This window comes from Anolis sagrei, chromosome 6 (genome assembly GCF_037176765.1).
Source record: "Anolis sagrei isolate rAnoSag1 chromosome 6, rAnoSag1.mat, whole genome shotgun sequence".
Lineage (NCBI taxonomy): Eukaryota > Metazoa > Chordata > Lepidosauria > Squamata > Dactyloidae > Anolis > Anolis sagrei.
Genome location: NC_090026.1, coordinates 118,830,767 through 118,845,740, shown reverse-complemented (window position 1 = coordinate 118,845,740; position 14,974 = coordinate 118,830,767). Strand labels below are relative to the sequence as shown.

Here is a 14,974-nt window from a genome sequence, read left to right as displayed (position 1 = left end):
ACCCCGCACCCCAGATTTGAACCGCCGACCTTTCGGCACAGCAGTGGGCAAGATAGAAATACCAGACACAAACTATCCTAGGTTTCATTAGAGACAGCTGGGAGAAAAAGTCCCAATAGATAAACAAAGATCTATCAGCATGGTCAGAATGGTTAGGCATAGACGAAATTTTTTTTTTTTTAAGTTACTAGATACAGGGGTCTTGTATAGAGGAATTAGCAGGAGAACTAAACAAATCTGCCCTGAGTTGCTTTGCAGAGATTGTTGTTATAGTTACAAGAGTGCAAATTTGCTTTTTGGAGCAAGCTAGTTATGCACATTTATAGGCCCAAATTGAAAAAAATAAATAATAAAAAAACAGTTTAATTACCGGAATGATACACCAGCTTTTTACAAGCTGTAAAGCCCATAGCAGCTGTTGAATATTTATGGACGCAATATTTTCCTCAAAGTGTAAATCTTAATTCTTTCCCCATTTGTATTTTAAACTCTTGGAGAGAAAAAAAAAACATTCTAATTTACAAACCTCTTCAGTGATATAGATATATTTATTTAGCATCCGCACAGAATTGCTTTCTGCTACCCATGCTATCAAGATATGCATAGAATTTCCAATGAGGCTGAAATGATTCAGGAACCACAAGATTGCATTTTATGGTAGACCTCAGCTCAGTTTGCAGGTCAAATCCCATTAAGCAATATTTTGCTCTGTATGAAATCAATCCACACACTTACTGTCAGGTTTACAAGCAGATATTTTGTTTAAGTACCTCATAGATATGGTAGAGGTTTGACCCTTCATCTGGCCAATAGTGGTAGCACTGCTTGACTCCGCTTTCGGCGAGGGGTGTCAGCATGACAATAACGACACAGCCGTTTTCCCAGACCATCTGCAGACAAAGAAAGACACCGTGGCCACACTGTGACTGCCTAATTACGGCATGACATGTATAATTACGGCACTCAGGCACACAATTGAAATTTATTCCATTCACAGGAAATGCTTTTCATTTTCATTAGACACTTTTCCCCTGCAGCTGCTTCCAAATCTCTGAGCAAACTGGCATCATATTTTGTTATGTTCACATGCAATATTGAAGAATCGGCAAAGAATTCCTCCAAACAGTTTTCAAAAAGATCCATCTTTAGAATGATCTATCATCTTTCCTTTCCCCCCCATTTTCACAGCCATAATTTTCAGAGTAAACAATGGAAAGTCGAATGTATTGTGTGTGTTGTTGATAAATGCAAGCTCAGGATGAATGTGTGCAACAAAGACCACACCAGTAAAATCCAGCATGCTGTGACAAGCAGAAACACTCCTAGTATGTTTAGCTATGTTTTCTATTTGCCACATTCAATGATCATGAGCTGAGCGATGACACTAATGGAACAGCTATAAAAATCTGCATTCATCTATATAAATAGAAATATAATGTTCAATGTATTGTCGAAGGCTTTCATGGCCAGAATCACTGGGTTGTTGTAGGTTTTTTTCAGGCTATATGGCCATGTTCTAGAGGCATTCTCTCCTGACGTTTTGCCTGCATCTATGGCAAACATCCTCAGAGGTAAGAAAAAGTCCCAATATATAAACTAGGAAAATGGGTTTATATATCTGTGGGAAGACCAGGGTGGGACAAAGAACTCTTTTCTGCTGGAGCTAGGTGTGAATGTTTCAACTGACCACTTTGATTAGCATTTGAAGGCCTGGCAGTGCCTGGAGCAATATTTTGTTGAGAGGTGATTAGATGTCCCTGATTGTTTTCCCTCTGCTGTTTTGCTGTTTTAATTTTAGAGTTTTTTAATACTGGTAGCCAGATTTTGCTCGTTTTCATGGTTTCCTCCTTTCTGTTGGAATTGTCCAAATGCTTGTGGATTTCAGTGGCTTCTCTGTGTAGTCTGACATGGTGGTTGTTAGAGTGGTCCAGTATGCAATGTTCATTTGTGGGATTAACATAACTCAAAAACCACTGGACAAATTGACATTAAATTTGGACACTACACCCCTAACAGACCAACGAGTGAGCATCACTCATAAACCCCTCCCAAAAAACCAGAAAGGACTTAAAAACCCAAAAGGCTAAATGATGATACAGCACATGTGTGAAAACAACATCTCCCAGCATCCCCTAGATCTGTCCCTTTAGGGGAGGAGGATGCTCCAAATGCACTGCTTCCAAGCTACAAACTTGATTCTCCTTGGACTTCTTTGAGAGCATCCCAATCCACACATATTTCCTATTTCGTATTCCTGGGCTGCAACTCCCAGCAAATCCTCCAGATAGATAAGATATATAGATTAGATAGAGATAGACAGTAAGTAGATAGATCAATCAGGAGGACTGCTGGGAGTTGCAGTCCAAGAATAGGTAGAGAAGGAAGAAAGGAGAGAAAGAGGGGGAGGAGGAAAGAGATAGAGAAGGAAGGATGGAAGGAAGGAAGGAGAGAATGAAAGAAAAAAAGGGGAAGGAAGGAAAGAGGGAGGGAGGCAGGAAGGAGAGAAATAAAGGAGAGAAAGAGGGGGGAAGGTTGGCCACAGCAACACGCGGGGATACACCTAGTCTATATAAATAAAATGGCTGTGTAATTGTGATGATGACGATGTTGTATTGTAATATGTTTTTAATGTGTAATGATAATGCATTGTGTGGTCTGTATTTTGTATATGAACACATGTTGTGAACCAGATCTGAGTCCCTCCTGGAGGTGAGAAGATCAGTATAGAAAACATTTAAATAAAATAAATAATAAAATAAATAAAAATGTAATGTTTGTTTGTGGGATTAACGTAACTCAAAAACCATTGGATGGATTGACACCAAATTTGGACACAAGACACCTATCAGGCTAACAAGTGACCATCACTCATAAAAAACACCGAAAAACACAGAAGAGACTTAAAAAGCCAATTACATTACAACACATGCACAAAAATTGCACAAAATTACATTACAACGCATGCGCAAAACCATACACACACACAAATACACATATACACAAATATATACACACAAAACACATATAAACAGACTGGGCCACAGCAGCACATGGCAGGGGACAGCTAGTATAAAATAAAACTAATAGATTTCTGGAAAAGCATTTGTATGTAATTTATCCTCTTTCTTCTTGTTTCCTTAACCGCCCTGAGTAAATCTTTCTAGCAATAATCAAGATCTGTTCATAAGCAAATGAATCATAGGTTTTGGTATTACTGGACACAGGCACCAACTATTAACATTTAGGGTTGCTGTGAGATTTTTGGGCTGCATGGTCATGTTCCAGAAGCATCATCTCCTGATGTTTCACCTGCATCTATGGCAGGCTATGGTCCTCACAAGCTCTGAGGATGCCTGCCATAGATGCAGGCAAAACGTCAGGAGAGAATGCTTCTGGAACATACAGCCCAGAAAACTCACAGCGACCCAGTGATTCCAGACATGAAAGCCTTTGACAATATATTAACACTTATCTCAAAAGATAATGCAACATACTCTCTGGACTATGAATATATCTAAATACACAACACAGAAATTTTGACTGTAAGACTTCTCAATAATTATAACAGACCCAAAACAACAAGTAAATAAGTGTGTTTTTTTTAAAAAAAGGTAGGCATTCACAGTTAAAGATTTTCTATATGTTTTATTCATACAGAAATGAAAAAAAAAGCCAGGATGTATACGTATGTTACGAACGCAGCCTGTGGTGAACAAAAACCCTCCAGTGAATTAATATGGAGCTGCATAATCACTAAAAGTCTTCATTATTATGGTGTACATTGATGCTATATTTGCATGCAATTTCCATTGTCTTTTTATTAGCATATAAAATTACCTCATGAAAGGGAAACTGATCTTTCGGAAAAAGGGTTACATTTATTTCACAGAAATATTTATCAGCAACTGCATTGAAATGTAAATGAAGTAAACAAGAAAAAAAGAGGGGGGCATTTGGGTAAGCAGCAGAGAGATGTTACATTCAATTAAAAGCTTCCTTCTTTGTGTGCCATGGATTCATTTTTACATAATTTCATTTAAAGAATGCATCTTTTATGAAGATAGCCTTTTCACACATACACCCTAAAACATTTAGAAAAGGATAAAGGTGTATGTGCTGTAATGCTTTGGGGTAGTCATTTTCCAATTTTTCTTTGAATATGGAAGAGCAAAACTTTGTTTAATGTACTTTATGGTGACTCTGTACTCTCCCCCCTCCCCCAAAAAACCATTTTCTCATTCTAATTACCAAATATACTCAAGTATTAGCTGAGTTTTCAGCCCTTTTTTTAGGCTGAACCCCCCCCCCCCTAGTTTATACTCAAGTCAAAGCTATTTATTATTTTACTCTGTTATTATTATTACCTTTATCATTTTACCCTATTTATTATTGTTACATTTACATTATTTTACTCTCTTATTATTGCATTTGTTATTTTACTCTAATTACTATTACATTTATTATTTATTCTATTTATTATTGCTATTACTACATTTATTATTTCACTCTATTCATTATTATTACATTTATTACTTTAGTATTACTATTATTGTTACATTGTCATTATATACTCTATTATTATTTTATTAAATTTACTATTTTACTGTCATTATTATTACATTTATTATTTTACTTTATTATTATTTTATTAAATTTACTATTTTACTGTCGTTATTATTATTACATTTATTATTTTACTCTATTATTACTGTTATTATTACATTGCTATTATTTACTCTATTACTTTTATTACATTTACATTATTTTACTCTATTATTACATTTATTATTTTACTATATAGAATCATAGAATAGAATCATAGAGTTGGAAGAGACCTCATGGGCCATCCAGTCCAACCCCCTGCCAAGAAGCAGGAATATTGTATTCAAATCACCCCTGACAGATGGCCATCCAGCCTCTGTTTAAAAGCTTCCAAAGAAGGAGCCTCCACCACACTCCGGGGCAGAGAGTTCCACTGCTGAACGGCTCTCACAGTCAGGAAGTTCTTCCTCATGTTCAGATGGAATCTCCTCTTTTTTAGTTTGAAGCCATTGTTCCGCATCCTAGTCTCCAGGGAAGCAGAAAACAAGCTAGTTCCCTCCTCCCTGTGGCTTCCTCTCACATATTTATACATGGCTATCATATCTCCTCTCAGCCTTCTCTTCTTCAGGCTAAACATGCTTAGCTCCTTAAGCCGCTCCTCATAGGGCTTGTTCTCCAGACCCTTTATCATTTTAGTCGCCCTCCTCTGGACACATTCCAGCTTGTCAATATCTCTCTTGAATTGTGGTGCCCAGAATTGGACACAATATTCCATGTGTGGTCTAACCAAAGCGGAATAGAGGGGTAGCATTACTTCCTTAGATCTAGACACTATGCTCCTATTGATGCAGGCCAAAATCCCATTGGCTTTTTTTGCCGCCACATCACATTGTTGGCTCATGTTTAACTTGTTGTCCACGAGGACTCCAAGATCTTTTTCACACGTACTGCTCTCGAGCCAGGCGTCCCCCATTCTGTATCTTTGCATTTCATTTTTTCTGCCAAAGTGGAGTATCTTGCATTTGTCCCTGTTGAACTTCATTTTGTTAGTTTTGGCCCATCTCTCTAATCTGTCAAGATCGTTTTGAGTCCTGCTCCTGTCCTTTGGAGTATTGGCTATCCCTCCCAATTTGGTGTCGCCTGCAAACTTGATGATCCTGCCTTCTAACCCTTCATCTAAGTCATTAATAAAGATGTTGAACAGGACCGGGCCCAGGACGGAACCCTGCGGCACTCCACCTGTCACTTCTTTCCAGGATGAAGAGGAAGCATTATATATTATATATATTACTAGCTGTGCCCTGCCACGCGTTGCTGTGGCCTATAGTAAAACAAAGTTGAGGTAGATATCTGGACTATTATGAAAGAGAGGTCCCTACCTATTCCTTCCCCCTTTTCCTCCCCCTTTCTCTCCTTTCTTCCTTCTCTACCTCTTTCTTTCTTTCTTTCTTTCACTACTTGGTTTCATCCTTCTCTCTTTCCTTCATTCCCTCCCCCTTTCTTCCTTTGCCTTTCTTCCCTCCCTGTTTGCTTCCTTCTTTCACTTTTTATTTCCTTTTATTTTACCACCATCATAACAATAACAATAATGCAATGCATTGCCTCTGGGACCTGACACCTCTCCCATTCCTCCAGGGTCTCATAGGAACAATAGCATAATAATAATAATAATAATAATAATAATAATAATAATAATAATAGAAATAACAACCTTTACCCGCCACGTGTTGCTGTGGCCAATCTTCCCTCTTTCTCTCCTTCTTTCCCTCCTTCCTTCCTTCCTTCCCTCCCATCTTTCCTTCTCCTCTTCTTTCTCTATCTCTTTCCTTCCTTCCCCCTTTTTCTTTCTTTTCTGCTGTCTCTCTTTCCTTTCCTTCCATCTTTCCTTTTCTTTCCTTTTCTTCTTCCTTCTTTCTCTAACTTTCCTTCCTTCCCCCTTTTTCTTTACCTCCCTTTCTCTTTCTTCCTTCTTTCCTTCCTTCCTGTCTTTCCTAGATTTTGACAGGGCGGGAAGGGGCGGGGTGGGATTTGGAGGGGGCGTGAAGTAAAAGGAGGTAAGATTGGGGTGGGGGAGTGATGGAGTGTGGGGTTGTGTGTGTGTGTGCAGCGGCGGGGGGAGTGATGGAGCGTGGGGTTGCGTGTGTGTGTGCGGCGGCGGGGGGGGGAGTGATGGAGCGTGGGGTTGTGTGTGTGTGTGCGGCGGCGGGGGGGTGGGGTTGCGTGTGTGCGTGCGGCGGCGGGGGGAGTGATGGAGCGTGGGGTTGCGTGTGTGTGTGCGGCGGGGGGAGTGGGGTTGCGTGTGTGCGTGCGGCAGCGGGGGAAGTGATGGAGTGTGGGGTTGCGTGTGTGTGTGCGGCGGCGGGGGGAGTGGGGTTGCGTGTGTGTGTGTGGCGGCGGGGGGAGTGATGGAGTGTGGGGTTGTGTGTGTGTGTGCGGCAGGGGTGTGTGTGTGTGCGGGAAGCAGCACGGCGGGGCTTGGAGTGGGCATGGTTTCTGCAGAGGGAACGTTGGCCGGAAGGGCATGTGCGCGCGCCAGGGAACTTGCAGCTGGGCGCCAATGCGCATGCTCAGTTGTTTTGCCGTTTTGTGAGTGTGTTGTTGTGTTGTTTTTCATTTTGAGTAGATACGTTTGTACCTTGTGGGTTGTGTTATGGGCATGGGAATTTTGGTTAAGTTTCGTTGGGGTTTTTTTGAGTTTTGTTTTTTTGCCGTTTTGAGTGTGTTGTTGTGTTGTTTTTCATTTTGAGTAATATGTTTGTACCTTGTGGGTTGTGTTATGAGCATGGGAATTTTGGTTAAGTTTCATTGTTTTTTTTAGAGTTTTATCCTTTTGCCGTTTTGTGAGTGTGTTGTTGTGTTGTTTTTCATTTTGAGTAGATATGTTTGTACCTTGTGGGTTGTGTTATGGGCATGGGAATTTTGGTTGAGTTTCGTTGGGGGATTTTTGAGTTTTGTTGTTTTGCCGTTTTGTGAGTGTGTTGTTGTGTTGTTTTTCATTTTGAGTAGATATGTTTGTACCTTGTGGGTTGTGTTATGGGCATGGGAATTTTGGTTAAGTTTCGTTGGGGGATTTTTGAGTTTTGTTGTTTTGCCGTTTTGTGAGTGTGTTGTTGTGTTGTTTTTCATTTTGAGTAGATATGTTTGTACCTTGTGGGTTGTGTTATGGGCATGGGAATTTTGGTTAAGTTTCGTTGGGGGATTTTTGAGTTTTGTTGTTTTGCTGTTTTGTGAGTGTGTTGTTGTGTTGTTTTTCATTTTGAGTAGATATGTTTGTACCTTGTGGGTTGTGTTATGGGCATGGGAATTTTGGTTAAGTTTCGTTGGGGGATTTTTGAGTTTTGTTGTTTTGCCGTTTTGTGAGTGTGTTGTTGTGTTGTTTTTCATTTTGAGTAGATATGTTTGTACCTTGTGGGTTGTGTTATGGGCATGGGAATTTTGGTTAAGTTTCGTTGGGGGTTTTTTGAGTTTTGTTTCCTCGTTGGATGCCCCTAACCAATTTATATATATAGATTATATATTATTATTACATTTATTATTTTACTCTATTATTACTGTTATTATTACATTTCATTATTTTATTCCATTATTATTATTATTATTATTATTATTATTGCATTTATTATTTCACCGTATTATTATTGGAAGGATATGTAAGCACATTTACATTGAAGAAAGTTAGAATAATGGTTTAATCTGGAAGGTCTTATTTTAAATTACAGTTTTATGGAAATATTCAAAAACATTTAACCTACTGATGCCTCAATTAATGTAATTTTATTGGTATTTATTTTTATTTTGAAATTTACCAGTAGCAGCTGCATTTCCCATCCTCAGCTCATACTTGAGTTAATACGTTTTCCCAGGTTTTTGTGGTAAAATTAGGTAATGCGGCTTATATTCGGGTCAGCTTATACTTGAGTATATACGGTACATTGGTAATTGTAGAGAATTTCACCATCATTTCTAATCAATGCAGAGAAAGCACCGAACTGACAGCAGAAATGAGTATTTCAAAATTGTTTTTCTATATTTTCTATAGTTAATTTCAGCTCAAAATAATAAGAATAACCCCCCAGAATATTCCAAACATGCTGTTGATTCTGCTAATTCGCAAGACTTCTTAAAATTCTGAACTCTGTTTCTGACTTCAACAGATCTGTGTTAAAAAATGACAACAAATTGGCAGGCTAGCTGGCTCTTCGATCGTATAACGATTTAATGTTCCTTGAGAAGGTATAGAAGCTCAATGAAGCCATTACGAAAATGAGGAGAAACATGGCTTTTATGAGTGCAATAAAAACACAATGATCTAGGTCATAAACTAATCATCTAGCAGTTGCTTGTGCCACCCAAGTGTAACATTATGAAAGCCCACTCATTTAGAGAGAGGGAGAGGAATCCTTACAGTTTGGCACCTCTTTCTTTGCATTGGCTAAAAAAAACCCAACCACCCAGCAGCACTTCTTGATAGAGAGAGGAGCTGCCTCAAATCTCTGCAAATTTCCTTTCAGCATAAATCCAAATGAAAGTTAATTTAAACAAACAATTTCAAAAATTACCCTCGGGTACCATTTTTCTTTGCAAGTCATTTTATGAAGTGCATGACACGCCAGCTAGCAATACAAGTGAATCCCAGCTATCAAATTCTAGGATATTACAGCTATATTTAACACTTTGATATCTACAATGTTTTTGCCCTCTTTTAAAAATTGCATTCTCTTCCACCCACCTTTCTTGATGAGACATGCTACATTACCACTGGATGTCTACTACTGGAGAAATTATACTGTTTAGCTGGTATCACAACACCCAACATCCATCTGGAAGTAGCAGCCAATAATGAAAGGAACAAGGCAGTGACATCTCTGGCCCATCCTCTGTTCAGATATCAGCCAGCATGCTAATACCTTAAATCAAGAAATAGGTTTCTAAGATCTACAGAGATACTTCCAGGAACACCTCAGCAAGCGAGAGCCCAAAAGTGGCAGGCTAAAACCCAGAACCGCAATCCATGGCTGATGCTGAATGAGAAACTCCCACCTGGGCACACAAGACTGGACAACTTGGAAAGTGCTGAAAGACTGTGCTCTGGCACCATAAGGTGCAGAGTCAACCGTAAGAAATGGGGCCACAAAGTGGAGTCCACAACATGTGAGTGTGGAGAAGAGCAAACCACAGACCTCTTACTACAATGCAGTCTGAGCCCTGCCACATGCAGAATGGAGGACCTTCCTACAGAGACACCAGAGACAGTCCAACTGGGCCAGCTACTGGTCAAAGGACATTTAGTATAATCCCAACTTTTAAACTTTGTGTTTTTAAACACATTATAATTGTACCCTAAATTTGCTTCTGACACGATAAGTACATAAATAACCCTTCTTGAGCTAATACTTGTAATACTTCTTGATGCAAAGAAACTGATTGATTGAAGAATGTTTTGCCATCAGGACCTAAATCAAAGCAAGATGTGACTTTGTTACTGGGGCACAACTTACATGACTGATACATGTACATTTTAAATGCTGCAATCTTTCAAGATGTTTTAACTTTGGTTGTAGCAACGTTCTCATCTCGATTTAGCTATTATATTGTTTTAAAGTGGAATTGCTTTACATTGTTTGTTTTATCCATATATTGTCAAGAATATCCCATTATAAAAGAAGGGATACAAATATGAGTATTTTGATAAAATCTCTCTCTGCTAGAGTAAGTCCATTGACTCAGTTGCTGAATGGTAAGTCAATACTTGATTTAATGGGTCTATTGCAGTGGTTCCCAACCTTTTTTTGACCAGGGACCACTCTCCAACATTAGCACCAAAAGGGTTACGAATCTGTTTTTGGTCAACTTTAGATTCGGTTTGGTTATCTGGGATGCTCATACCGAAAACCGTATTGGATAGACCACGTCATCTCTGTGCAGGTACAACTGCACCAGGAGCTCCAATTTTGTTTGCTTTCAGTTCTTGTGGGTTTTTTCGGGCTATATGGCCATGTTCTAGAGGCATTTCTCCTGACGTTTCGCCTGCATCTATGGCAGGCTTCCTCAGAGGTCTGCTGGAGCTGGGAAAAAAGGGGTTTATATATCTGTGGACTGACCAGGGTGAGACAAAAGGCTTTTGTAAGTTGGGCTAGGTGTGAATCTTTTCAACTGACCACCTTGATTAGCATACAATGGGCTGACTGTGCCTGGAGCAGACTCTTAATGATAGGTGCTTAGATGTCCCTGCCTGTTTTTCTCTCTGCTGTTTTAATTTTAGAATTTTTTAATACTGGTAGCCAGATTTTGTTCATTTTCATGGTTTCTTCCTTTCTGTTGAAATTGTCCACATGTTTGTGGATTTCAATGGCTTCTCTGTGTAGTCTGACATGGTGGTTGTGAGAGTGGTCCAGCATTTTTGTGTTCTCAAATAAAATGCTGTGTCCAGGTTGGTTCATCAGGTGCTCTGCTATGGCTGATTTCTCTGGTTGGAGTAGTCTGCAGTGCCTTTCATGTTCCTGGATTCTTGTTTGGGCGCTGCGTTTGGTGGTCCCTATGTAGACTTGTCCACAGCTGCATGGTATACGGTAGACTCCTGCAGAGGTGAGAGGATCCCTCTTGTCCTTTGCTGAACGTAGCATTTGTTGGATTTTCTTGGTGGGTTTGTAGATTGTTTGTATGTTGTGTTTCCTCATCAGCTTTCCTATGCGATCAGTGGTTCCCTTGATGTATGGCAGGAACACTTTTCCTCGGGGTGGATCTTCATCTTTACTCTTGTGGCTTGTTCTTGGTCTTTCAGCTCTTCTGATGTCTGAGGTGGAATATCCATTGGCCTGTAGAGCCCAGTTGAGGTGGTTCAGTTCATCTTGGAGGAGGTGGGGTTCACAGATTCTTTTTGCACGGTCTGCCAAGGCTTTAATGGTGCTTCTTTTTTGACTTGGGTGATGGTTGGAGTTTTTATGTAGATATCTATCTGTGTGTGTGGGTTTTCTGTAAACGGTGTGACCCAGTTGTTGATCTGGTTTACGGATGACTAGGACATCTAGAAAAGGCAATCTTCCTTCCTTTTCTTTTTCCATAGTGAACTGGATGTTAGGGTGGATGCTGTTAAGATGTTCCAGGAACCTGTTGAGTTCTTCTTCTCCATGGCTCCAAATGGTGAAAGTGTCATCCACATATCTGAACCATATCTGAACCATTTGTTTGCTTTGCATTGAATGTTTTGTTTGTAGTCCTAAGTTTCAGGGGCTCTGCAGATAGGTGGCTTCTTTTGGCTGCAATCATAGGGCAAGCCATCTGTCAATTATCGTTAGGTTCCCTGGTCCCACCCCCTTTTGGGTTTTGGAGGAATTGGAGCCATTTTCAGTTCAGTCCACACAGAGAAGCCTTTCATGCAGGACGTAATACCAAGAGCTCCTGTAGAAAGCTTCGTCTTCTACGGCTTAGCCGGGGAGATATTCAGCCCACAGTTTGGCCGGGGTTATACAGCCCTACAGCTTCTTTGCTGAGGGACTTCAGCCAGCCATCACTGAAACCTGAACTCCTTTTCCCCTGGATGTTTACAAAGCTCTGCTTGGTAAGGGTCACTCGCGGAAGCCAGAAGCAGTTGGTACCGGATGCGGGGCTTCATGCCAACAGAGGCAAAGACAGACTGCCCAGATTAGAAGTTAAGGATTTCCCCATTAGTTACAGTTATGAAGATAGTGACTGTTCCCTGTGGACAAGATTGAGAGAGAGCCAATACACTGTTAAAAAAGCCTTCAAGTACCTGTTTGTTTTCATTAATAAAGAACTTTGTTGAACCTTTAAGCAATCTAAAGACTGTTTTAAGGAAATCCAAGGGCCTTTAATCTGAGGCAGCCCCGACGTCCCATTGGGCACACAGAATTTATGTCCTGTCTACAGTCTTATGCACAGGCCCAGCGTGCGACAGCACAATCTCTAGTTTCTGATACAGATCATATGCCATCCAGTAATAACCATCTGCTCACCAACAGAAAGCCATATTTAATAATCTAGAGCTGATGTTATCTATCCAATGCAATTTTCTGAATCAGCACCCCAAATAACCACAGGAACAGACCTAAAGATGAAGACACCTAGGCATCTCCACTTCCAGGTGCCACATGGAAGGGATGTGCTCAGGGGGAGGGAGGAAGAGGAGGAGAAGCAGCAGTCAAGAGGGTTGTTGTTATGCCTTTCATGGGTAGTCAGACTCTCCCCTCCTGACATCCCCATTGCCTTGGCACTGTAAGATGGTTTTGTGAGACCAGTTGCTCTCGTTGCAATGGTGTAGTAACGGTGAGGCTGCAGACCATATTTTAGTTTTTGCGGATCACTCCACAAGTTGGGAACTACTGGTCTATTGTATCTTACCTACATGCCCAAATCTTAGAAGTCTGATCTTAGAAGTTAAGCAAGCTTTGCCCTGGTTAATACTTGGATGGGAGACAGTCAATGAATACAAGGTGCTGCTGGCTACATTTTAGAGAAGGCAATTGGCAGAACATTTTTGAGTATTCCCTACCCTAAGAAAAACCTATGAAATCAAGGGATTACCATAAATTGACAGGTGACTTAAAAGCAAATATCAGTAGGCATTTCTGAATGTGATATAGTTCCATTCTTAAAATAAATATTTCAGTTGGATGGTGATATTCACTCTGAAAATGGAAAAACTCTTGCTTTGGTAGAAGGATTGGGTTAGGGTAGAAGTATCAATCAGGAAGGAAGGGGCAGAGTGCCAACTAATTCAGTCTTTTCATCATCTTACACTCCATTCTCCAGATCAGACTTAGAGAGACATTGGAGACTATGGAGGTCGTGTTAACAAAATCACTACTCCATCTCTAATGCAGGATTGTCCTATTTGTGGAATTCTACAAGGGTGGAATAAGAATCTTCCAGCATTTTGATCCTATTTCCTGGTCTTTACTAAAGCATCATATATAAGTAATTTGGTGGAAAAGGAAAAAGGGACATTTCATCTAGAGAAAGCCCTCAAAATGGATGTACGCTACAAATGTTTCCGCAAGTGAAGTCGGTAATACAATGCAACACACCTTGAGTCCACTCTACCAGTTATAACTGAAAAACTGTTTTTTATCATTCAAGGCAGGCAGGTAAAAGAGAAATTCAAAATGCTCTAAAAATACTTGCATACCTCGTGGGTGGTGTTTGTACTTTAAGACCCAAAATTGTATAAAGATGCTGTAATCTACCCATTACTTCTGTACGTTAGGCTAACATGGAAAATGAGTGATGCTGGCAAAGTTTATATTTCGATGATTTAGAATAAAAAACCTTTCCAACTTTATCAAATTGTCATTTACCGAGTTTCTGAACATGTCATGTAATCAAGAAACAGTCAGAAATGTAGTTTTCACCAACACCTAAGCATTTAAATGAGATAAAACATTTGGAAAATCCAGATTGTTTGTGGCTTCATATGCCTGGGGTATACAAATTTCACACCACTTGACATCCCTACTGTTACAATTTATGTTCTATATTTTTTTACTAAAAGATATCCAATCCAAAACTCCTCCACAGGGGGAAAAAGTATCATCTTTACCACTATGAAAGACAGTATCTGATAAATGTATGTTTGGCTACAAATAATCCCTGTTTCCTCAGCAAAAGGACAAAAGACAAACATTATCTACTGTAGTTTGTATTATATATTTATGCATACTTAGCTATCCAACAATAAACCTGTGGATGAATTGTGAAGATGTATATATCAGGTTTAATCTGCTACCTGGTAGCACAGTGGATTAAAGCACTGAACTGCTGAACTTGCTTTCCGAAAGGTTGGTGGTTCGAATTCGGGGAGCGGGGTGAGCTCCTGCTGTTAGGCCCAGCTCCTGCCATCCTAGCAGTTCGAAAACATGCAAATGTGAATAGATCAATAGGTACAGCTTCTATGGGAAGGTAACTGAGCTCCATGCAGTCATGCCGGCCACATGACCTTGAAAGCATCTACGGACAACATCAGCTCTTCAGCTTAGAAATGGAGATGAGCACCACCCGCAGAGTTGGACACAACTAGACTTAATGTCAAGGGGAAATCTTTACCTTTACTTATTATCAGGGCAACAATAAGAGTAGCTATGTACATTGGCATTCAGTAGCCAATGTTCCAAGGTGTACTGGACTTGTGCATTTGTGCTGTTATGCATTGGTCACTTTGTTGGCTTCCTTAGATAGTTATGTAATTTCACTCTTTGATTAATATGAAGCTTATGGAACTGCTCAATTGTATTTCTTGTAAATTTACAAAGATATAAATCTCTAGATGGCACAAGATTGGCAAATTTTAGATGAGGGGATACAAAAGAATAAAACTTGCACTTCACACTTCATACTATTGGCTTTGCTTTATCTGTTTGGGAAAGGTAATGGCAATAGCCCACCTCAGGCTAATTCTGTTTTACAAACTCATTAGCTA

At 39.9% G+C, this 14,974-nt stretch overlaps 1 protein-coding gene across 2 annotated transcripts in view; it reads right to left on the bottom strand.

The window, feature by feature from the left end:
* The window catches only part of PTPRN2 (protein tyrosine phosphatase receptor type N2), a 686,806-nt gene that overhangs the window by 39,565 nt on the left and 632,267 nt on the right, over positions 1-14,974 (bottom strand). For both annotated transcript variants that reach the window (XM_067470369.1, XM_060782574.2), the window contains exon 18: positions 771-890. In XM_067470369.1, coding sequence (XP_067326470.1) covers positions 771-890 — 120 coding nt within the window. The remainder of the gene's footprint in view (positions 1-770; positions 891-14,974) is intronic.